The 24,889-nt window shown below is 38.7% G+C and overlaps 1 protein-coding gene across 1 annotated transcript in view; it reads left to right on the top strand.

The window, feature by feature from the left end:
* The window catches only part of PAFAH1B2 (platelet activating factor acetylhydrolase 1b catalytic subunit 2), a 36,237-nt gene that overhangs the window by 2,679 nt on the left and 8,669 nt on the right, over positions 1–24,889 (top strand). The window contains exons 2-5 of the mRNA XM_041771030.1: positions 10,420–10,507; positions 20,132–20,221; positions 21,392–21,508; positions 23,525–23,647. Coding sequence (XP_041626964.1) covers positions 10,427–10,507; positions 20,132–20,221; positions 21,392–21,508; positions 23,525–23,647 — 411 coding nt within the window. The 5' untranslated portion in view covers positions 10,420–10,426. The remainder of the gene's footprint in view (positions 1–10,419; positions 10,508–20,131; positions 20,222–21,391; positions 21,509–23,524; positions 23,648–24,889) is intronic.

Genomic DNA, 24,889 nt, shown 5'->3' with positions numbered 1-24,889 from the left:
CTTTCAGGATGTTATCAAGCCATAGGCATCAGTAAAACTGAAAGCTACTTTGTATTGGGAGAATTTGATTTGGCAAAACAATACAAAATCCAAGTGTCTGAAGGCACAAAGAAACAAGTTTTTGCTTACTCTGCCCTTTCAGAAGAGGAAGGATGACCTTGTATTCATAGTTAAAGGGGGAAAAAAAGACAAGCTAATTGGGAATATTTTACTATCTTTACTCAATTCTACCTGCCTGATAGCCTCCTCAGATAAGCAACATCTTTCCCCTCGATTTCTCAATCCCTATTTCATTTTGCCCAAGAGGAAAGTACCAAGATGACAGTATTTTGCTCAGAGCATCAGGATGCCATTAAATTTGTTAGTAGTGGGCATCCCTGGGTGGCTCAGCGGTTTGGCGCCTGCCTTCGGCTCAGGGTGTGGTCCTGGAATCCCAGGATCGAGTCCCGCATCGGGCTCCCTGCAGGGAGCCTGCTTCTGTCTCTCTGCCTGAGTCTCTGCCTCTTTCTGTGTGTGTCTCATGAATAAATAAAATCTTAAAAAAAAATAATAAAAATAATAAATTTGTTAGTAGTAATAGGGTTCATAAGTGAATCGAATTAGTAAATGAGAATTTGTCATGTCTTTTTTTTTTTTTTTTAATTTTTATTTATTTATGATAGTCACAGAGAGAGAGAGAGGCAGAGACATAGGCAGAGGGAGAAGCAGGCTCCATGCACCGGGAGCCCGATGTGGGATTCGATCCCGGGTCTCCAGGATCGCGCCCTGGGCCAAAGGCAGGCGCCAAACCGCTGCGCCACCCAGGGATCCCTGTCATGTCTTTTCTATACAGAGCCTAACGTTCTTTACTCAAGAGTAGTAGGCTTTGGAGGTATATCACCCTGAGTTCCAATTCCAGCTCTTCCTATCATGAAGCAGGTTTCTTAAATCTCAGAGCTCCTATAACAGTGTCTTATAAATAGTGAGTTCTTAATAAATCTTAATTGCGATTATTATTTTACAACAGTTGTTTACTTGTTGGAGGAACTCTGGAAATCCGTGTTAGTAAATTGAATCCTAGATTTAGAAAGATTTTATAGCTTAAATAGACCATTGGTCTTGAAAGTAGAGTATGTGCACTCCCTAGGGATTACAGAACGTGATCCATTGGAATACAGGAAACAATTTAGAACTTCTTTATACATTTATTTTTTATGTAAAAGGAAAAGATAAACTTTACTAATATTTAATATACAGATTAACAATAATTCATACATTTAATTTATAAATAAACATACATACATATATACACATTTGAAAAGATTCCAAAACATTTAAGATGTTTTGGCCCCACAAATCTGGATCAGTCTTATACTCCTATGCTTTAGTTCACTTTATCCTTTCTTGTTAGGGGTTCAGCTTGCCACTCTTTGAATCTCCATTGGAGGAATCTACTTTGAGAGACAGGCCATGTTATTCTGTAGTCATAATTGTTAGAAATTTGTCTTAACTGTACATTCTGTCCACTGGCCCTGCCTTCCTATTTGGGGACATGCAAAATAAGAGTAATACCTCCTCCTAGTCATCTTCAAATAGTTTGACAGTTATTTATGGCCTGTGTCTTTCTCTTCCTTAACCGATTTTTCTACAGATTATAAACATACTTACGTCATTCAACTGTTTCTAATATGACAGGTTTTCAGTTTCTTACCATCTTGGCTCCTGTCTTCTAGACACCATCCAGTTTGTCAGAATTCTTTAAGCTTTTCAAGACCTGAACATGATATCCCAAGAACTGAAATGAATTGAAGTGCCTGCATTTTGTCATTTAACTGGTGAGGGTTCTATTTGAATACATGTTATTATGAAGGCACTTTATAATTTGCAGTTTGTCACTCTTATTCTTTAAACAATCCCCAGGAACAATAGTTTCAATTATATAATCTAGTGAGAGTAGGACAGATTATTTTTCTCTGTTTCACTGGTGGTCTCTCAGTTAATTTTGTGTCAGTTAACTTTTACTGCAAAAATACCTAACATGTTAAGTGTCTCTCCAGGTGGGAAAACAAATGAGAACAAATGAAATAGTTGAGTTTTAAAAAATCTATTTAGGGCAGCCCCGGTGGCGCAGCGGTTTAGTGCCGCCTGCAGCCCAGGGCGTGATCCTGGAGACCCTGGATCGAGTCCCACGTCAGGCTCTCTGCATGGAGCCTGCTTCTACCTCTGCCTGTGTCTCTGCCTCTCATTCTCTCTTTGTGTCTCTATGAATAAATAAATAAAAATATTTAAAAAAAAATAAAAAATCTATTTAAAGGGTGCTTGGATGGCTCAATTGGTTGAGTGTCCACTCAGGTCATGATCTCAGGGTGGTGAGATCAAGCCCTGTGTTGGGCTCCAACTGAGTGTGGAGCCTGCTTAAGATTCTCTCGAGGTACCTGGGTGACTCAGTTGGTTGACTGTCTGACTCTTGATTTTGGTGCAGGTCATGATCTCCAGGTCCTGGGATCAAGGCCTGAGTCAAGCTCCTTGCCCAACAGGGAGTCTGCTTGAGATTATTTCCCCCCTCCCCTTTCTCCAACTCCCCCTTTCTCAAATAGATAAGCTTTATTTATTTATTTATTTAAGTCCTTTTTTTTTTTTTTTTAAGATAAGTCCTTTTTTAAAAAAAAGATTCTCTCCTTTCCCTCTGCATCTCCCCCACCACCACCAACAAAAGGGGTGAGGGGAGGAAAAAATCTATTTTAAAACCTTTGGAAATAGTATTTTGAATTACTGGAAAGTGAAGCTGTTTGTTGCTGTACATTACATATATAAATATTGAAATCCGTAGGTGGGAAAACTTAACCAAGTTGCCCTTGTCTGTCTTAAGGCCAGTAGAGCTGTTTGATCAGCAGGAAAGAAAGCTACTGTTAAAATTAAAATTACTATTAAGCACCATGTCAGATTTAACCTGAATAGCCAGACTTCAATCTAGAATTGAACTTAGATGCAAAGAAACTTTTGTATAGAAAGTATAGAATGTCTTATTAGTTTAGAAATAAAAGCAGGGCCCCTGGGTGGCCCAGTCAGTTAAGCGTCCATCTCTGGGTTTTGGCTCAGATCATGTCTTTAGGGGCATGAGATCAAGCTCCAAGTGGGCTCTGAGCTCAGCTTGGATTCTACTAAACTTTCTCTCTCCCTCTTCCCTGCACATATGTGCATTCTCTCTTTCAAATAAATAAATCTTTAAAAAAAAAACACTCAAATTAAATGTTTCTAGTATCACTATTTGTTTTTAATCTCCTTTAATCTTTTTTTCCTTTATGCATCTTTTAATTTTCTCGTACTTTTCTTAGACAATGAAACCTCAACCAGATACCATAACCTGAATGGAGCTATACAAACTCATCTTGCAGTTCCTCCCAATTCTTGTATTTTACATTGATGTTTGTAGCTCCATGTAGTTTATATTTTTGGGTAAAATGGTTAGATACAAGACCTTTTCAGGGAGTCTGCATGAACTAGTTTGTGATTAATGGGCCAGGTGTGATGTCACTGGGGTCAAGGAAACCTAATTTTATTCACTTACTGCACAAATTACCTAAATTATCTGATCCTCATTTTTTTCATTTTTCAAGGATTGCAAGTGGTATGTATAAAACATGGCATAAAAAAATGGCATATATAGTCCTTCACAGATAGCTATTATTTTCTGATATTTGCAAATTTTAGTAATCTAAAGAAGTATATACAGATGGTCTCTGACTTAATAATGGTTCTACTTAAAATATTTTAACTTGGAATGCGTGGATGGGTCAGTGGTTGAGCATCAGGCCTTAAGCTCAGGTCGTGATCCTGGAGTCCCAGGATCGAGTCCCACATCAGGCTCCCTCTGCAAGGAGTCTGCTTCTCCTCCCTCTGCCTATGTCTCTGCCTCTCTTTCTGTATGTCTCTTGTGAATAAATAAATAAAATCTTTAAAAAAAATATTTAGGACAGCCCGGGTGGCTCAGTGGTTTAGCGCCACCTTCAGCCCAGGGTGTGATCCTGGAGTCCTGGGGTTGAGTCCCACATCAGGATCCCTGCATGGAGCCTGCTTCTCCCGCTGCCTGTGTCTTGGCCTCTCTCTCTCTCTCTCTCTCTCTCTCTCTCTCTCTGTCTCTCATGAATAAATAAAATCTTTTAAAAAAAGAAAATAAAATAAATATTTTAACTTCAGTATGGTATAAATGTGGTGTGTGTTCAGTAGAAATTGTACTTGCAGTTTTGAAGTTTGATCTTTTCCCAGCCTAGCAATATGTGGTAAGATGTGATGCTGGGCGGTGGCAGTGAGCCAAAGCTCCTGGTAAACCATGGTCAACATCCGATACACGGACAACCATTCTGTTTATCATGTTCAGTATAGTATTCAATAAGTTACATGAGATATTCAGCACTCTTTTGTAAAACGGGTTTTGTGTTAGATGATATTGCCCAACTGTAGGCTAATGTAAGTGTTTTGAGCACTTTTCAGGTACACTGTTAGGCTATTGGTAGGGTAGGTGTATTAAATGCATTTTTGACTTAGGATATTTTCTTTTCTCTCTCTCTCTCTCTTTGGATTTATTTATTTTCGAGAGCATGTGAGTGGGGTGAAGGACAGAGGGGAGGGGAAGAGAATGTCAAGCAGACACTCCCCCCTCCCAAGTGTGGAGCCCACAGGGGGCTCAATCTCACAATCCTGAGATCATGATCTGAGCCAAATCTAGAGTCTGACACTTAACTGACTGAGCCACCCAGGTGCCCTGAGGAAGGATTTTTTTTTTTTAATTTTTATTTATTTATGATAGTCACACGGAGAGAGAGAGGCAGAGACATAGGCAGAGGGAGAATCATGCTCCATGCACCAGGAGCCCGACGTGGGATTCAATCCCAGGTCTCCAGGATCGCGCCCTGGGCCAAAGGCAGGTGCCAAACCGCTGCACCACCCAGGGCATATTTTCAGTTTACAATGGGTTTATCCAGATGCAATCAAGAGTAGTAGGCTTTGGAGGTATATCACCCTGAGTTCCAATTCCAGCTCTTCCTATCATGAAGCAGGTTTCTTAAATCTCAGAGCTCCTATAACAGTGTCTTATAAATAGTGAGTTCTTAATAAATCTTAATTGCGATTATTATTTTACAACAGTTGTTTACTTGTTGGAGGAACTCTGGAAATCCGTGTTAGTAAATTGAATCCTAGATTTAGAAAGATTTTATAGCTTAAATAGACCATTGGTCTTGAAAGTAGAGTATGTGCACTCCCTAGGGATTACAGAACGTGATCCATTGGAATACAGGAAACAATTTAGAACTTCTTTATACATTTATTTTTTATGTAAAAGGAAAAGATAAACTTTACTAATATTTAATATACAGATTAACAATAATTCATACATTTAATTTATAAATAAACATACATACATATATACACATTTGAAAAGATTCCAAAACATTTAAGATGTTTTGGCCCCACAAATCTGGATCAGTCTTATACTCCTATGCTTTAGTTCACTTTATCCTTTCTTGTTAGGGGTTCAGCTTGCCACTCTTTGAATCTCCATTGGAGGAATCTACTTTGAGAGACAGGCCATGTTATTCTGTAGTCATAATTGTTAGAAATTTGTCTTAACTGTACATTCTGTCCACTGGCCCTGCCTTCCTATTTGGGGACATGCAAAATAAGAGTAATACCTCCTCCTAGTCATCTTCAAATAGTTTGACAGTTATTTATGGCCTGTGTCTTTCTCTTCCTTAACCGATTTTTCTACAGATTATAAACATACTTACGTCATTCAACTGTTTCTAATATGACAGGTTTTCAGTTTCTTACCATCTTGGCTCCTGTCTTCTAGACACCATCCAGTTTGTCAGAATTCTTTAAGCTTTTCAAGACCTGAACATGATATCCCAAGAACTGAAATGAATTGAAGTGCCTGCATTTTGTCATTTAACTGGTGAGGGTTCTATTTGAATACATGTTATTATGAAGGCACTTTATAATTTGCAGTTTGTCACTCTTATTCTTTAAACAATCCCCAGGAACAATAGTTTCAATTATATAATCTAGTGAGAGTAGGACAGATTATTTTTCTCTGTTTCACTGGTGGTCTCTCAGTTAATTTTGTGTCAGTTAACTTTTACTGCAAAAATACCTAACATGTTAAGTGTCTCTCCAGGTGGGAAAACAAATGAGAACAAATGAAATAGTTGAGTTTTAAAAAATCTATTTAGGGCAGCCCCGGTGGCGCAGCGGTTTAGTGCCGCCTGCAGCCCAGGGCGTGATCCTGGAGACCCTGGATCGAGTCCCACGTCAGGCTCTCTGCATGGAGCCTGCTTCTACCTCTGCCTGTGTCTCTGCCTCTCATTCTCTCTTTGTGTCTCTATGAATAAATAAATAAAAATATTTAAAAAAAAATAAAAAATCTATTTAAAGGGTGCTTGGATGGCTCAATTGGTTGAGTGTCCACTCAGGTCATGATCTCAGGGTGGTGAGATCAAGCCCTGTGTTGGGCTCCAACTGAGTGTGGAGCCTGCTTAAGATTCTCTCGAGGTACCTGGGTGACTCAGTTGGTTGACTGTCTGACTCTTGATTTTGGTGCAGGTCATGATCTCCAGGTCCTGGGATCAAGGCCTGAGTCAAGCTCCTTGCCCAACAGGGAGTCTGCTTGAGATTATTTCCCCCCTCCCCTTTCTCCCACTCCCCCTTTCTCAAATAGATAAGCTTTATTTATTTATTTATTTAAGTCCTTTTTTTTTTTTTTTTTAAGATAAGTCCTTTTTTAAAAAAAAGATTCTCTCCTTTCCCTCTGCATCTCCCCCACCACCACCAACAAAAGGGGTGAGGGGAGGAAAAAATCTATTTTAAAACCTTTGGAAATAGTATTTTGAATTACTGGAAAGTGAAGCTGTTTGTTGCTGTACATTACATATATAAATATTGAAATCCGTAGGTGGGAAAACTTAACCAAGTTGCCCTTGTCTGTCTTAAGGCCAGTAGAGCTGTTTGATCAGCAGGAAAGAAAGCTACTGTTAAAATTAAAATTACTATTAAGCACCATGTCAGATTTAACCTGAATAGCCAGACTTCAATCTAGAATTGAACTTAGATGCAAAGAAACTTTTGTATAGAAAGTATAGAATGTCTTATTAGTTTAGAAATAAAAGCAGGGCCCCTGGGTGGCCCAGTCAGTTAAGCGTCCATCTCTGGGTTTTGGCTCAGATCATGTCTTTAGGGGCATGAGATCAAGCTCCAAGTGGGCTCTGAGCTCAGCTTGGATTCTACTAAACTTTCTCTCTCCCTCTTCCCTGCACATATGTGCATTCTCTCTTTCAAATAAATAAATCTTTAAAAAAAAAACACTCAAATTAAATGTTTCTATATCACTATTTGTTTTTAATCTCCTTTAATCTTTTTTTCCTTTATGCATCTTTTAATTTTCTCGTACTTTTCTTAGACAATGAAACCTCAACCAGATACCATAACCTGAATGGAGCTATACAAACTCATCTTGCAGTTCCTCCCAATTCTTGTATTTTACATTGATGTTTGTAGCTCCATGTAGTTTATATTTTTGGGTAAAATGGTTAGATACAAGACCTTTTCAGGGAGTCTGCATGAACTAGTTTGTGATTAATGGGCCAGGTGTGATGTCACTGGGGTCAAGGAAACCTAATTTTATTCACTTACTGCACAAATTACCTAAATTATCTGATCCTCATTTTTTTCATTTTTCAAGGATTGCAAGTGGTATGTATAAAACATGGCATAAAAAAATGGCATATATAGTCCTTCACAGATAGCTATTATTTTCTGATATTTGCAAATTTTAGTAATCTAAAGAAGTATATACAGATGGTCTCTGACTTAATAATGGTTCTACTTAAAATATTTTAACTTGGAATGCGTGGATGGGTCAGTGGTTGAGCATCAGGCCTTAAGCTCAGGTCGTGATCCTGGAGTCCCAGGATCGAGTCCCACATCAGGCTCCCTCTGCAAGGAGTCTGCTTCTCCTCCCTCTGCCTATGTCTCTGCCTCTCTTTCTGTATGTCTCTTGTGAATAAATAAATAAAATCTTTAAAAAAAATATTTAGGACAGCCCTGGTGGCTCAGTGGTTTAGCGCCACCTTCAGCCCAGGGTGTGATCCTGGAGTCCTGGGGTTGAGTCCCACATCAGGATCCCTGCATGGAGCCTGCTTCTCCCGCTGCCTGTGTCTTGGCCTCTCTCTCTCTCTCTCTCTCTCTCTCTCTGTCTCTGTCTCTCATGAATAAATAAATAAAATCTTTTAAAAAAAGAAAATAAAATAAATATTTTAACTTCAGTATGGTATAAATGTGGTGTGTGTTCAGTAGAAATTGTACTTGCAGTTTTGAAGTTTGATCTTTTCCCAGCCTAGCAATATGTGGTAAGATGTGATGCTGGGCGGTGGCAGTGAGCCAAAGCTCCTGGTAAACCATGGTCAACATCCGATACACGGACAACCATTCTGTTTATCATGTTCAGTATAGTATTCAATAAGTTACATGAGATATTCAGCACTCTTTTGTAAAACGGGTTTTGTGTTAGATGATATTGCCCAACTGTAGGCTAATGTAAGTGTTTTGAGCACTTTTCAGGTACACTGTTAGGCTATTGGTAGGGTAGGTGTATTAAATGCATTTTTGACTTAGGATATTTTCTTTTCTCTCTCTCTCTCTCTTTGGATTTATTTATTTTCGAGAGCATGTGAGTGGGGTGAAGGACAGAGGGGAGGGGAAGAGAATGTCAAGCAGACACTCCCCCCTCCCAAGTGTGGAGCCCACAGGGGGCTCAATCTCACAATCCTGAGATCATGATCTGAGCCAAATCTAGAGTCTGACACTTAACTGACTGAGCCACCCAGGTGCCCTGAGGAAGGATTTTTTTTTTTTAATTTTTACTTATTTATGATAGTCACACGGAGAGAGAGAGGCAGAGACATAGGCAGAGGGAGAATCATGCTCCATGCACCAGGAGCCCGACGTGGGATTCAATCCCAGGTCTCCAGGATCGCGCCCTGGGCCAAAGGCAGGTGCCAAACCGCTGCACCACCCAGGGCATATTTTCAGTTTACAATGGGTTTATCCAGATGCAATCCCATTGTAAGTTGCGGATGATCTATACACACAATATGGATAGTGTTTTACTTTTCCAGTTAGATATGGGCTTAATTCTGAGTCTGATTTTTTTAGACCTAGTTTCATTTAGAGTGGAACTAATTGGTTTGCGTAGTATTAAAACATTGGTTTTTGTAATGTATTTTTCATGAATGAAGGTATGTTTTCATGCGTAGAGCTTTTTTACTTTCTGATTCTCAAAAATTACTGCTTTGGCAATCCTACGTGTTTTGTTTACTCAGTAAATACTTATCGAATGAATAGGACTCAATCCTTTTTCATAGAAAGCTGTAGCTGATGATGGCAAGGGAAAGAAAAAGAGAATGGCCCCCTTTTCTTTAAGCCACAAAACCCCAGATTTTTCTTTTCTATTCTTTTTTTTTTTTTTTTTTTTTTTTTTTAGATTTTATTTATTTGACAGAGCACAAGCAGGGGAAACAGCTTAGGGAGAGGGAGAAGGATGCTCTCTGCTGAGCAGGGCTCTCTCTATCCGAGGATCCCGGGATCATGACCTGAGCTAGAAGAAGGCAGGCGCCCAACCAGCCGAGCCACCCAGGCGCCCAGATTATTCTATTTTTCATCATCCTTTGTGTATGCCAAATGATTTCTTGAGCCTGACATCTCTAGTATGTATCCTCCAGTTGTTTGAAAAGAGTGTGGTGTCCTTGTCTTTCTGGATCAGCATTTCTAGGTTTTCTGAATTTCATTTATTCCTTCTTCTCTACTATCAGATGCCATATTTGGGTTCTTCTTAATAACATTTTCTTAGTGGAGACCCATCAAAAATAAAATATCTAGTAAATATTTGTCAAAAACAAGTGTCAAAGCCTATGACTAGTTTTGTCACAATCTGTTGTAGTTATTTGTATGATGTGTAGTAACCAGTGGCTACTAATCATGGCTGTAGCAATTCTCAAGTGTCTAACTGGAGCTGCCTAAAAGGCTCTAATGCAGGTTTCATTGAACTCTTAAGTGTCTAATTTGTTGTGTCATTTGGTACTTACATTAACATGTAATCATGAAAAATTAATGTAGATGTAAAGTATATACTTTTTTTCAATGTAATGCACTGTTCCCAAATGATATTCAAGCCTGTCTAGAAGTTTAACAGTGCTAGATGTTTATGGGACTTAAGCAGTCATGTCCTAGAACTCATGTCTGCTGAAAATAAATTCCTATTATTTCATTTCTAAGCAAAGCCACAATGAAACTTAAATTTTATTATTTAAAACCTGGCACGTAATATTAAAATGGTAGCAAACATTCCTTTTAATGAATGAAACATGACATGGACATTTTTCCCTTCAGGTATAGAATGAGCCAAGGAGACTCAAACCCAGCAGCTATACCACATGCAGCAGAAGATATTCAAGGAGATGACAGATGGATGTCTCAGGTAAAAGGAAGTGCGTATGTAGTATTCACTAGAGATGAGTCTCTTCAGTTTTCCAGAGTCTTTGACGAAAGCCACAAAAGAACGTTTTTTAGTGGTCAATAAGAATCCTTAAGTAAAAAATCTCCTGTTATGCTAATGTCCTGCCTAATCACCAGTTTGATATTGGACCAGAGGAATATTTTGAAAGCATAGTGGTTGCCTCCTGTTCTTAAAAGATAACAGTGTCTCCACAGCATTCTTTTTTTTTTTTAAGGTAGTTTCAAAATTACACAAATACTGCAAAATTTTAGAAAGAAACCCCCTCTCATATCCTTCATCCAGACCTGCTAGTTAACATTTTGCCACATCTGCCTAGATGTTCTGTCTATATCTACTTGTATTTGTATCTACATACCAACATTCAGTGTTTCCTGAACCATTTGAGAGGAAGTTGCAGTCATCATGCTCCTTCACCCCTAAATATGTCAGTGGATTTTCTAAGAATAAGGACGTTTTCTTACACAACTACAGAACAGTTATTAAAATCGGGATATTTAACATTGATGTTATGCCATGTTCACATTTCTTCTTTTGTCCCAATGTTTTTATGTCAATTTTCCTCCCAGTCTAGGATCACACATGGCATTCAGTGATCCCATCTCTGTTCTCCTTTACTCTGAAATATTTCTTAGCCTTTGTTTTTCATGACATTGACAGTTTGGAATATAGGCCATTTAGTCTGTGGAATGTTCCTCAACTTGGGTTTATCTTTTTCCTCATAATCAAGATTAAGATTCTGCATTTTTGGCAGGGATATCAGTGATATTTTCTGTGCATCACATAGAAGGTACATGACATTGATTTGTCTTATTGGTGATGTTAACTTGGTTAAGATGTGTTGGCCTAAACCAATTATTTTCTTATTTATTATGGTATGGACTCATGGATTCTTAATCTATTCAGTGGGTTATAATCCATTGTAATTTGAAGCTCAAATTGTCCCAGGCCAGCTCCTGTGTCTTAATGTTTTACATTGTTTTGTAGCACTGTATCTTCTTTGTATTCTAAGCTTCCTTTTGATAAACTTATCACTTAACCATAACTATATTTAACCTTCATCTGTTGGTTTCCAACCACATTTCCTCTTTGGAATAACAAGTTCTATATGATTTTAAGTACCCAGAGTTTTGCATTTTAGTATTTAGTGATTCTGTTTATACTCTTGATAGTTGTATTGTATTCTTCTGTTTTTGTCTTTCTAGACTTAAAAATTAGTCTGTTAACTAGCTTATTTTGAGTAGTAGTTAGTACTTTTTCAACTTCTTTTATATGGATCAGCTGCTTGATTTTTTTTTTTTTAATTTTTATTTATTTATGATAGTCACAGAGAAAGAGAGAGAGAGAGGCAGAGACACAGGCAGAGGGAGAAGCAGGCTCCATGCACCGGGAGCCCGATGTGGGACTCGATCCCGGGTCTCCAGGATCGCGCCCTGGGCCAAAGGCAGGTGCCAAACCACTGCGCCACCCAGGGATCCCAGCTGCTTGATTATTCTTATTTAATCTTCTTTGTTTGTATCTTAAAAAGTATTATGAAGTCCACTGACCATCTGTGTATTTACCACTCACCCTAAAAAAATAAAACATTGCTAATAGAATTGATATTCTGTGTATACTCTTGATTGATCATTTTTCTTCCTCTTTCGCACCTCTCCACCCCCAAACCAATATCCTAAATTTGGTAGGGGTTTTTTCACATGCTTACATACTATATATATAAAATTTCTAAGCTATATATATAGTATTTTTGCATGTTTGTAAGTTTTTTGTAAGTATGTTTTTGAATTATTTTTCTGCAGTCTATCATAACATGTTAAAAGTGTAACTATAGTTTTTCCTCTATTATTGTTTTTTAAGGATTTTATTTATTTAGAAAGAGAGTACTCAAGTGGGGTGGGAGGGGCAGAGAGAGGAGAGAAAGAATCCCATGCCAAGTGCAGAACTCAGCACAGAGCTTGATTGTGACCTGAACCGAATTCCAAGAGTCGGGACACTTAACTGACTGAGCCCCCACGCACCCCTGTCCTCTCTTTAAATAGTATTTCTTTGCTATATATGAAAATACTATTTAGCAACATTTAGCCCATTTATAACTTTATTAGAAGTGGTAACTAAGACTAGATGTCTTTGTGTTCCTGACATAAATTAGCAAGCTTTAAATAATTAGCATTGGCTGGAAAAAAAAAAAAAAAGTCAAATGGAAGAAAACTAGATAGGAATATTTTTTTGAATGTTAAAACTTGTATAGAAGGATAACTTTACTAAATATTAAAATATATGCCCAGATCTTGGTTTCTTTTCTCCAGTGAAAGGAACCAGGGCTACTTGGAGAAATGATTGCTTCTATAGCTGGAACAAAGGAAATAAAAGATAAACCTAGAGCATCTTATAGTGCAAAAAAGCAACTACTCAGAAAAGAAAAGGAAAAAAAGATGTATGGCAAGAATATTACTGAAGTTAAGTGTCCTCAGTGCATCTCATAGAAGACATGTAATAGTGGTTTGTCTCATTGATACTCACTTTGACCATTGGAGGCCAGCCTGAAAGAACACCCAAGTGCAAAGTTGGACAGTTTCAGTAACATAATAAATCGTGATATTACTGGTTTATAAATCAAAGGATAAAGTATTCATGAATCCATTTTGCTAGAAATAAATGATTGGATAAATGGGGAAAGAGACAATTTTAATTAATAAATGTAGGGGCACCTGGCTGGCTCAGTCGGTAGAGCATGCAGCTCTTGATCTTGGAGTTGTGAGTTCAAGTCCCACAGTGGGTGTAGAGATTACTTAAATCTTTTAAAAATATATAAATGTAGAAGGAAGGAGAGAAAAGAAAACCCTCATTAGAACACAGCAGTGAGGGCAGCCCAGGTAGCTCAGCGGTTTAGCGCCACCTTCCGCCCAGGGCCTGATCCTGGAGATCCAGGATTGAGTCCCACGTCAGGCTCCCTGCATGGAGCCTGCTTCTCCCTCTGCCTGTGTCTCTGCCTCTCTCTCTGTGTGTCTCTCATGAATGAATAAATAAAATCTTTAAAAAAAAAAAAAAAAACACAACAGTGATAATTACTGTAGGGAAGATCCATCAGTGAGTACTAAAATTAGTAGGCATAATTTAGTTAAAGAGAGACAGTGTATTTGCCTAGCCTCAAAAATACCTCCTTGGAAATTACTTTGGTGGTTTTAACATAAGACCACATATATTTTTTTATATCATCTCCCTGGAGAAGGTAGAGCTTATTAATTCCCCCATTAAAAAAAAAAAAAATTCCCCCATCAGTGTGAGCTGGATTTAATGTCTTATTTCTATCAAATACAGTATGGAAAGGAAAAATAATAACCATGTAGTAGAGAAACTTGGCAGACAAGTTTGGCAAACTAAGGCAGGCATCTTAACCAAATGATCAATGTTAACATCACCAAATAATAAGTCATGTTGATATTGTGTACTCCCCTCTGATATGGTAAAATAGGGCATATCACCTTGTGGTAGTCTTCCAGAATAATTCATCACCTCAGTCTATTCATGAGAAAATATCAGACAGACCCAAATTGAGGAACATTCTACAAAACACCTGAGTACTACTAAATATGTCAATGACATGAAATACAAGGAAAAACCAAGAAATTGTCCTGTGTTGAAAGAGACCAAGGAGACGTGTAGACTAAATGCCATGTGAATTGGACCTGGGAACAGAAAAAGGACATAGTGGAAAAATTGGTGAGGTGTGAGTAAACTTTTTTTTTTTTTTTTAAGATTTTAAAAAATTTTACTTCTAAGTAATTTCTATACCCAAGGCAGGGCTCGAACTTAGAACCTTGAGATGGAGGTCACATGCTCTATTGACTGATCCAGCCAGGTGTCCCCTGAGTAAACTATTTTAGTGGATAGTATTTATGAATGTTTATTTCTTAGTTTCAACCAATGTATCATGCTTATGTAAGATGTTAGCATTGGAGGGAGCTGAGTGGAAGGTATGTGAGAATGCTGTGCTATCTTTGCAATTCTTCTGTAGATCTAAAATTATTTCAAAACAAAATGTTAAAAGCAGTCATGATTAAAACAAGTATTGAAGTGATACTCAATACTTCCTATGAAGTATTGCAAAAATACCACACCATATATGAGGATATACCTGGAGCAGATGAACATGTCCTCTAGGACTACCATAAGAATACAATCAACAAAATACAGACTGTGGGAGATTCTGTAGGTGAAACAATCATATTTCTTAAAAAGTAAATTTGGGAGATAGTGGCAGAGGGAGGGGGAAACCTGTAGATTAAAAGATTAAAGAGAGGGCAGCCCTGGTGGCCAGCAGTTTAGCGCCACCTGCAGCCTGGGGTGTGATCCTGGAGACCCGGGATCGAGTCCCACATCGGGCTTCCTGCATGGAACCTGCTTCTCCCTCCGCTTGCGTCTCTGCCTCTCTCTTCGCTCTCTCTCAATGAATAAATAAATCTTAAAAAAAAAAAAAGAGAAGTTAGGTCCTGATTTTTAAAAAACAAATTTTTTTTCTAACATTGAATTCAGACACTGGTTATTTGTTGATATTAAAGAAATTACTGCTAATTTTAGGGAGTAGAATTGGTATTGTGGTTATATTTTTTAAAAATATTTTTAAGGGGATCCCTGGATGGTGCAGTGGTTTGGCGCCTGCCTTTGGCCCAGGGCGCGATCCTGGAGACCCGGGATCGAATCCCACATCAGGCTCCCGGTGCATGGAGCCTGCTTCTCCCTCCGCCTGTGTCTCTGCCTCTCTCTCTCTCTCTGTGACTATCATAAATAAATAAATAAATAAAATATATATTTTTTTAAGAGGGCAGCCCCAGTGGCTCAGCGGTTTAGTGCCACCTTCATTCCTGGGGTGTGATCCTGGAGACCCTGGATCGAATCCCACATCAGGCTCCTTGTATGGAGCCTGCTTCTCCCTCTGCCTGTGTCTCTGCCTCTCTCTCTCTCTCTGTGTCTTTCCTGAATAAATAAAATAAAATAAAATCTTAAAATATATATATATTTTTAAGAGTTATATAGTGAAATATGTATGCTATACATATAAACAATATAAATTACTAAAATATAAGTAGAAAAAAAAATAAAATATAAGTAGAATAAGCATTATGATATAGAGTACTGTATCCTTTTTTTTTCTTTTTTTTCTTTTTTTTTAAGATTTTATTTATTGGGGGATCCCTGGGTGGCGCAGCGGTTTGGCGCCTGCCTTTGGCCCAGGGCGCGATCCTGGAGACCCGGGATCGAATCCCATGTCGGGCTCCCGGTGCATGGAGCCTGCTTCTCCCTCTGCCTGTGTCTCTGCTTCTCTCTCTCTCTCTCTGTGACTATCATAAATAAATTAAAAAAAAAAAAAAAAAAAAAGATTTTATTTATTGGGGCAGCCCCAGTAGCTCAGCGGTTTAGCGCCGCCTGCAGCCCAGGGCCTGATCCTGGAGTCCTGGGATTGAGGACTGCCTCTGTCTCTCTAATAAATAAATAAAATCTTTTTAAATAAATAAATAAATAAATAAATAAATAAATAAATAAATAAATATTTTATTTATTAATGAGCGAGACACAGACACAGGCAGAGGGAGAAGCAGGCTCCATGCAGGGAGCCTGATGTGGGACTTGATCCCAGGTCTCCAGGATCAGGCCCTGGGCTGAAAGTGGTGCTAAACCGCTGAGCCACCTGGGCAGCCCTAGAGTGCTGTATCCTTAATTTGCTCGAATACTCTGAAGATAGGGGTAGGCAATAGTTTAGGATGACAGAAATAATAGTGACCATAAAACGATCACTATAGCTGGTGATGGATACGCGAAGCTGCACTATGGTATTTTCTCTACTTTTGTATGTTTGATATCTTTCATAATAAGTTTTTCTAAAGGGTGATACTGAAAGACTTAACTGTATACAAATTTAATATAAATTGTATCAAAGCATACTAACCAGGGACACCTGGGTAGTTCAGTCAGTTAAGCATCAGACTCTTGATTTGGGGTTAGGTAGTGATCTCGGGATTATGAGATTGAGCTCTGCATCAGGCTCTGCACTGGGTATGGAGCCTGCTCAGGATTCTCCCTCCCCCCCCACTTGTACACAGGTTATCTCTCTCTCTCTCTCTCTCTCTCTCTCTCTCAAAACAAACAAACAACCATATAGGAAAAGTCTCAGCAGCAGACTGAGGAAAATATTTGCAGTAAGTAATACAGATGAAGCCTTGATATTTTTTTTTTTTTTTACGATATCAGTGAAAATACCCTCAGGGTACCACTAGATAAGTATCTTGATAAACATGAGAGAAAGGGTGTCACTTTTTTTTTTTAACTTAATTTTATTTTTTGAGAGAGGCATGAGCATTAACAGAGGCGAGAGAGAGAGAGAGAGAGAGAGAGAGAGAGAGAGAGAATCCCAAGCAGGCTCCACACCGAGTATAGAGCCTGATGCAGGGCTCGATCTCACAACCCTGAAACCACAACCTGAGCCACTCCATTGCCCCAGAAGTATGTTACATTGTGTTTCTAAAAAGTACAGATTAAAATAATGAGAAAGAAGGGAAAGGGAGAAAGAAATAGTAACATCCAGTGCAGGTGCGAGTGTGGTAAGACCAGTTCTTATAAATTGCTAGAGGCAGTACAAATACAGCCTTTTTTTTTTTTTTAACTTTTTTTTTTTTTTTAAGATTTTATTTATTCATGAGAGACACAGAGAGAGGAGAGAGAAGCAGGTTCCAAGCAGGGAGCCCGTCGTGGGACTCCATCCCAGGTCTCCAGGATCAGGCCCTGGGCTGAAGGTGGCACTAAACCGCTGAGCCACCTGGGCTGCCCCCAAATACAGCCTTTTTGTTAACACTTTGGAAATATATCAAGGATCTGGGCAGCCCCGGTAGCCCAGTGGTTTAGCGCCGCCTTCAGCCCAGGGTGTGATCCTGGAGATCCCTGCATGTTGCCTGCTTCTCCCTCTGCTTGGGTCTCTGCCTCTCACTCTCTCTGTGTCTGTCATGAATAAATAAATAAAATCTTTAAAAAAAAGAAAGGATCCACAAAGTGTTAATCTTTGACCTAAGAATCCCCAACATGTAAAAAGTAAAATATGTGTGAATTTCTTCATCACAGTAAATAGGACACTACTGGCAAGTCTACCAGTAGTAAGACTTTAAAAATGTGTCGGGATCCCTGGGTGGCGCAGCGGTTTGGCGCCTGCCTTTGGCCCAGGGCGTGATCCTGGAGACCCGGGATCGAATCCCACGTCGGGCTCCCAGTGCATGGAGCCTGCTTCTCCCTCTGCCTGTGTCTCTACCTCTCTCTCTCTGTGTGTGTGTGTGTGTGTGTGTGTGTGTGTGACTATCATAAATAATAAATAAAAAAAATTAAAAATAAATAAATAAAAATGATGTGTCATTGGATGCATTCAGTAGGATATTATGCGGCCACTAAAAATTATGGTTATGAAAATCATGTAGCTACACAGAAAAACACTTCTAGTGTAATGTTAACTGCAGTTACAATGGCTGCTGTGTATTGAGTACCTACTGGGTGTCTGCCAAAAGCTGGATACCTTTCCTAGAATTCATCTACATGGCTCTGCAACAGAGCTGCCAGCAGATGCACAAAACAAGACTCAGGTTATGTGCTTTCTGTACTAGAAAGTAGACAGGCTAGAATATGAACATAGGCTGTTCTGTCCCCAAAGCTATTGTGCCAGAAGGAGGTAGACATAATGATTTTACTATTTTTTTAAAAAGTGGGGGAGGCCTGTGGAAAAATAGCAAGAGGAAAATACCTCCAAATGGTAGTTACTGGGTTAAGATGGTAGAATTTTAAGTGTTTTGTTTTGCTCTATTTTCCCAAACTTATTGTAGGTGCTTTGATTTATTTTATTTATTTTTAGGATTTATTTACTTATTCATGAGAGAAACAGAGAGAGAGGCAGAGACAAAAGCAGAGGGAGAAGCAGGCTTCCTGCAGGGAACTTGATGGGGACTTGACCCCAGGACCTCAGGGTCACTACCTGAACTGAAGGTAGATTCTCAACCACTGAGCCACCCAGGCGCCCCATTTTAGCTGCTTTTATACTTAAAAAGGAAAGATAATACCAGAACCTTTAGAACAGCAGAGCTTAAATTGCATGACAGCCTTGAACTATTTATTGATATTGAGAGGTAATTGGTACCATAGAACCGAACCGCAGTGAAGAGGTGATGTGTTGTGGAAGTGTACCTACTCACCAGCTACAGTATTATTCTTGCCTATTTTATTCCTTCAGTTTAAAAATGCTTATTGAAAGAGTAGTAATTTAAAAAATTTATTCACACAAGACGTGAATACAAAAAATGGAAACACGGGGTTCCTGGATGGCTCAGTTGCTGAAGCATCTAACTATTGGTTTCAGCCCAGGTCATATCTCAGGATCCTGAGATACAGCCCCGCATTGGGCTCCACGCTCAGTAGGGAGCCTATTGGAGATTCTCTCCCTCTTCTTCTGTTCCTTTTCTGCGTGGGCTCTCTCTTTTTCTAAAATAAACAAGATCGTAAAAAAAAAAAAAAAAATCTAAAATCCTATCACCCAGTGAGAGGAGCTCTTTTAATAAATTGTCAAATAAATTGTCAAGTTTTTTTGTATTTTCACCCATAGCAGATGAGTATCTCCAGTTTACTACAGTGTTATCTGCACAGATATTAGCAGTAGGTACACTTAAATATAATTGTATGTTAATCCCTAAAGAAAGCATCATTGAATGTAGTGCTTGAGAAAAAGGAACAGCACTCAGACCTTTCCATAGAACTGGGTTAAAGACTTGCCTAGAGCATCGTGTAAATTTGTTTTGGGGATGAATATAGAAACTTCCAACTGTGTCCTTTAGCATCGATGAGTAAAATCCCATTTTAAAAGTGTTTTGTGCATTTGCAGCAAAGAAGCACTCTGGGACTAGATCATGGTCACCACTGTTTATGTACTTGGATTAGATTAAGAAAGGCTTGACTACCACTTTGCCATTGTCTCACAGTTGGAGGTAAAAAGGCATTTTCAAAAGCCATATTAAAAACATCCAAATAAGATACGTGACTCTTGATTGGTTCCTACTTCAAAAAAAGGATATAATACATTATCCAACCCTTGGAACAAGTAGAAAGACTGAATATGGACTAAGTATAGGATTATTGTTCTTCGTCTTCGGTGTGATAATAGTTTTCTGGTTTTATAGGAGACTGTCCTTACTCATGCTGAAATATTTAAGAGGGAAGAACCACTTACTTTCAAATGGTTCTGCAAACAAACAGATAAAGCAAATACGGGAGAATGTTATTCTCCAGTACAGGCAGAAGATATACAGGTTTGAGGAAAACACAAACTTTTAAAAACATGCTAAACATATTTTTCTCTTCTGGTTTCAGTAGGATTTCAGTTTTCTCGAGCATATTAGAATGATTAGCATGGTAAAGGTGGGAAGAAAGTCCCAGCAGTTCATTACAGACAGAATAAATAGAATATTTAACAAAAGAATAACTGGTTGGACTCTGTTCTGTTTAGGACAAGATACCTCACAGAAAAGGAAATGCCAGTTTCTAATTTTTCTTCCTTTTTCGAACCAGCACAACAGATTTGTCCTGGACTGTAAAGACAAAGAGCCTGATGTACTGTTTGTGGGGGATTCCATGGTGCAGTTAATGCAGCAGTACGAGGTAAAGGTGGAAGGGGTGAGGGTGGGTCTTGGCTACTAAGGTAAATCCATTCATCACTAGCAAACTGTCATTCTGAGCTGAACCTATAGACTTACTCATGACACTTTAGCGAAGCTCTAGTTCAGAGTGTGAGGGAGGTCAGACCCACATAATGGGATTCTTTGTGCCACCAAGCATGATGAGGCAGAAAGCATTTAGCTTTGTTTCTAACTCAGCTCCCTTTTTTGCCTTGGCTTCCAAGAAGCTTCCCTGTTATATTTATTTACTTAAATTTGTCCTGGTCGTGATTCTCAAGTCTTACTCTGTTTTACATGTTCTTATTTTGTGTATTTTTTTAAAGATTTATTTATTTATTTTAGCAAGAGAGAGAATATGCAGTGGTGGGAAGGGGGAGGGAGAGGCAGAGAGAGAATCATAAGCAGGCTCCATGCTGAGTGTGGAGCCCAATGCAGGGTTTGATTCCTTGACCCTGAGATCATGACCTGAGCTGAAACCAAGAGTCAGACACTGAACTGACTGCACCACCCAGGCCACCCGTATTTTGTGTATTTTTGTGGGGAACTATTCCACCTCTTTTTTTAAAGTTTGCACTCTTCCAAGGGCAGTTTAAAGGAAAAGAAAGCTTAATTCCTTTCTGGCTCCAGCACTCTAAATTTCATCTTGTGTTTCTACTTAACCCTATTTATTTTGACGCATGAGTAAAGTGAAAGGAAAATTTATTGACTTGGCACCTTGAATATAAATGTTGGGACCTCTTAATTAGCATGAGGTGGCATTGTGACTCCATTCTTGAGCTGTGGTCGAAGACTGCAAAAAGAACTGAGTGATGCAGAGGTGCCTGGGTGGCTTAGTTAGTTATGCAGTCAACTCTTGATCTCAGCCCAAGTCTCAGTCTCACAGTTGTGAGTTCAAGCCCCAAGTTGGGCTCCACATTGGCCTGGGACCTCCTTAGAAAATAAAATGAAAAACATATTTAAAAATAATAATAAAAATACTGAGTGATGCGATGCCATCCTCAGAGCCCTGCAAACAACGAGTAGTTCACCGTTTGCAGAATTACATTTGAATACAGAAAATGAAAATTATTCTTTCAGGTGCCTCATAACACATTACAGTGGAGGAATTTTCTTTCCTTCCTAGTTTAAATAAAGCCAGTTTTTCTCTTTTTAGATATGGCGAGAACTTTTTTCCCCACTTCATGCACTGAATTTTGGAATTGGAGGAGATACAACAAGACATGTTTTATGGAGACTAAAGAATGGAGAACTGGAGAATATTAAACCTAAGGTGAAATGAAACTTATGTTTTAAAGAATATCTTTAATGTCGAGTCTTTTCCAGGTAGTTAAATTGTCTGAAATTGTTAGTAAAAAGATTGCTTCTTTAAAGCATTGTTTCACTGTTTTTGCTTTGTGCTCCTTTAAGATAAAGGATACTGTTGTCCTTGCTTAAAAACATTCCAAATAGGTATTAAGAAATCAGTGTATTACTTGCTTAGGTTGTATTTGTAATTGTTAATAATGATCTTCTTCAGCTGTAGGAAGGGATTCGATGCTAATGAGGCATGCTATTCTGTAGACCCAAATACAGTACTGGGAAGACTGCTCAGATGTGGGTGAGGGCGACAGTGCCATCACTGACTTCAGGAAATGATCCTGGATCTGTTTAACCATATAGATTAATTAGTAATCAAGGCCTCCAAGTTTTTCTGAAGAAAATTTGAAGCAGATGTGAATAAATGTTTACCAGAAACATGTACTCACTACCTTAACACATTATAAATGTCCTGAGTTGGCACACTGCCTATAATTTTTTTCAGCCCTAAACAAAGCTGTTAACAGTTGCTTTGTTGAAAATATTTTATTTTTGGCCTTTAAAAAAATTTTTTTTTAATTTAAAAGATTTACTTTTAAGATTTTATTATTTATTTATTCATGAGAGACACAGAAAGAGGCAGAGGGAGAAGCAGGCTCCAGGCAGGGAGCCTCATGTGGGACTCGATCCCAGCACTCCAGGATCATGCCATGAGGGGAAGGCAGACTTACTTAACTGCTAAGCCCCCCAGGCGTCCCGGTTTATTTATTTATTTTAGAGAGAGCATGAGTGAGAGGGGCAGAAGGAGAGGGAGAGAATCTCAAGCAGACTCTGCTCTGAGTTCAGAGCCCATGGGGCTTGATCTCCTGACCCTGAGAACCCAACCTGCACTGAAATCCCTTTTTATTTATTTACTATTTATTTTTTATTAAGATTTTATTTAGTAGAGAAAGAGCTCACGCATCTGTGTGAGTGGGGGGGAGAAGCAGAGGGAGAGGGACAGACTCTATGCTGAGCACAGAGTCCAACATGGGAGCTTGATCTCTTGACTCAAAGATCATGACCTCAGCTGAAATCAAGAGTCAGACACTTAACCAACTGAGCCACTCAGGAGCCCATCTTTTTTTTCCCTAAGATTTTATTTTTAAGTAATCTCTACACCCATCATGGGGCTTGAACTCATAATCCCAAGATCAAGAGTCCCATGCTCTACTAACTGAGCCAGCCAGGCACCCTATTTTTTGACTTGTGTAATAGAAAAAACTTGTCCATGTTCCTGCCTTTTGTAACAGGTTGGTAAGTTACTTTATTGGATTATACAGTAGGATGTATGTCTCTAGATGACAGCCACCTCGTAAATTAATTAATCTATTTGTCTGCTTATTTATCTATCTATGTATCTACCTATCTGGAAGAACTTGTTGAAACTGCATCCAGCCTCCTCCCCAGCCACTCTTTCTTGAGTATAACTGTGCACGTATTCATACCAGTTACACTCCCTTGGGTACTTTTGTTATTTTTTTCTGGAAGATACTTCTAGTCAAGGAGTTTTTGTGGTAGGAGTTGCAGATGTTTTTCCCTGGCTTTCCTAGATTTTACTTTATTTTAGTGTTTTCTTCAACATGCAGAGTTTTAATTTTTATACAGTTGAATTTTTCTTTTTTGTATAGGATTTTAGGAGATTAGCTTCCAACTCCACAATGATGAAAACCTTCTATCATGCTAGTGTAGTTCTACTGCTTCAGACTTAATCTGCTTGGAATTTATCCTGAAATATATGAGTCCAAAATCAGTGTTTGAAGATGGCTGCTCAGTTAAAGTTACCCACTACCATTTCACAACTTCACCTTTCCTTCTTTTCATTTTTGAAATAAAATTTTTATCTAAACATTGATAAATATTTTTATCTAATATTGATTTTTATCTAAACATTCCTTTATTCCTGGTTATTTATCCCTCTCTGCTTTTTTTCTTCTTCCTTTAATCATAGGTCATCGTTGTCTGGGTAGGAACAAACAACCATGAAAATACGGCAGAAGAAGTAGCAGGTGGAATCGAGGCCATTGTACAACTTATTAACACAAGGCAGCCACAGGCCAAAATCATTGTATTGGTATGTAGTCTTTGGGTGTGTAAAGTCTTTGATGTCATTAGGTCAAGTGAGGAATGTTTTCCGAAATATGATCGCTCATGAATATAGAGAATCTTTAGGTGGAAGCAGTTTGTGATTCTCCTAAGAGGCCCTTGTCTGATATATCCCGTTGTCTTTTTTTTTTTTTTTTTTAATTTATTTATGATAGTCACACAGAGAGAGAGAGAGGCAGAGACATAGGCAGAGGGAGAAGCAGGCTCCATGCACCGGGAGCCTGACGTGGGATTCGATCCTGGGTCGAAGGTAGGCGCTAATCCGCTGCGCCACCCAGGGATCCCTATATCCCATTGTCTTAACCAGTTTCATCATTCCCCAGACCAGCTGCGGGAGTCATCTTTTATCTGCTCATCTTTGTTTAGAGGTGGAAATCCTCTTTGTTGTCTTAGGTAGCCTTAATTTTTTTTAAACTGTCTTCTGATGATTTTTAAAATTACATATGAAACTTGTCCTAATTCTGAGTCTCTTTTTATTAGATGTAGGTTTGGATTAACTTAGATATGTTGTTCAGTTAAAGATGATACATTCATTAGAATCTCTGAATTCTCTAAAACATCAAAGATTCTGTTAGCAAGAAATCGGGTACTTTATAGTCTTACCTTTAATAGAGAGTGCTGCCCTTTGAGGAGCTAAAACATTACATCTTCATAGTCTCAGAGATAGACAAGCTGTCTTTCAGTATGAAAGTTTACCTGTAGATATTCTCAGCAAAACTAAATTTTGAATGAAATCTGATACATATTCAGTTCATTAATAAGATGATGTTAAAAAGATAGTCATTTATTCAACAAACATGAGGATCACTATGTATGAGACACTGTCTGGGTACTAAGCAAACAAATGAGTAAGACATCGTCCCTATCTAGTGGTAGATGGACACAGCAATATAAAGAGAGAATTAGCATACTGTATGCTAATGAGAGTAATTACATTGTACGCTAAGAGGAGAACAGATTATTTGTTTTGTTTTAAGATTTTATTTATCTAGAGAAAGCAAGTGCGCTTGACAAGGGGGAAGAGCAAAGAGGGGAACAGACTGAAAAAATCCCAAGCAGACTCGGTTCTGATCATGGAGCTTGACACAGGGCTTGTTCTGACAACCTGAGATCATGACCTGAGCTGAAACCAAGAGTCAGATGCTTAACCCACTGAGCCACCCAGGCACCCCATGAGAACGGGTGGGTTTTGGACCTAAAAGCTGACATT

The sequence above is a fragment of the Vulpes lagopus genome, chromosome 10 (assembly GCF_018345385.1).
Source record: "Vulpes lagopus strain Blue_001 chromosome 10, ASM1834538v1, whole genome shotgun sequence".
In the NCBI taxonomy this organism is placed as follows: Eukaryota; Metazoa; Chordata; class Mammalia; order Carnivora; family Canidae; genus Vulpes; species Vulpes lagopus.
The sequence above is the reverse complement of the archived record's forward strand: the minus strand, read 5'-3'. Positions and strand labels throughout refer to the sequence as shown.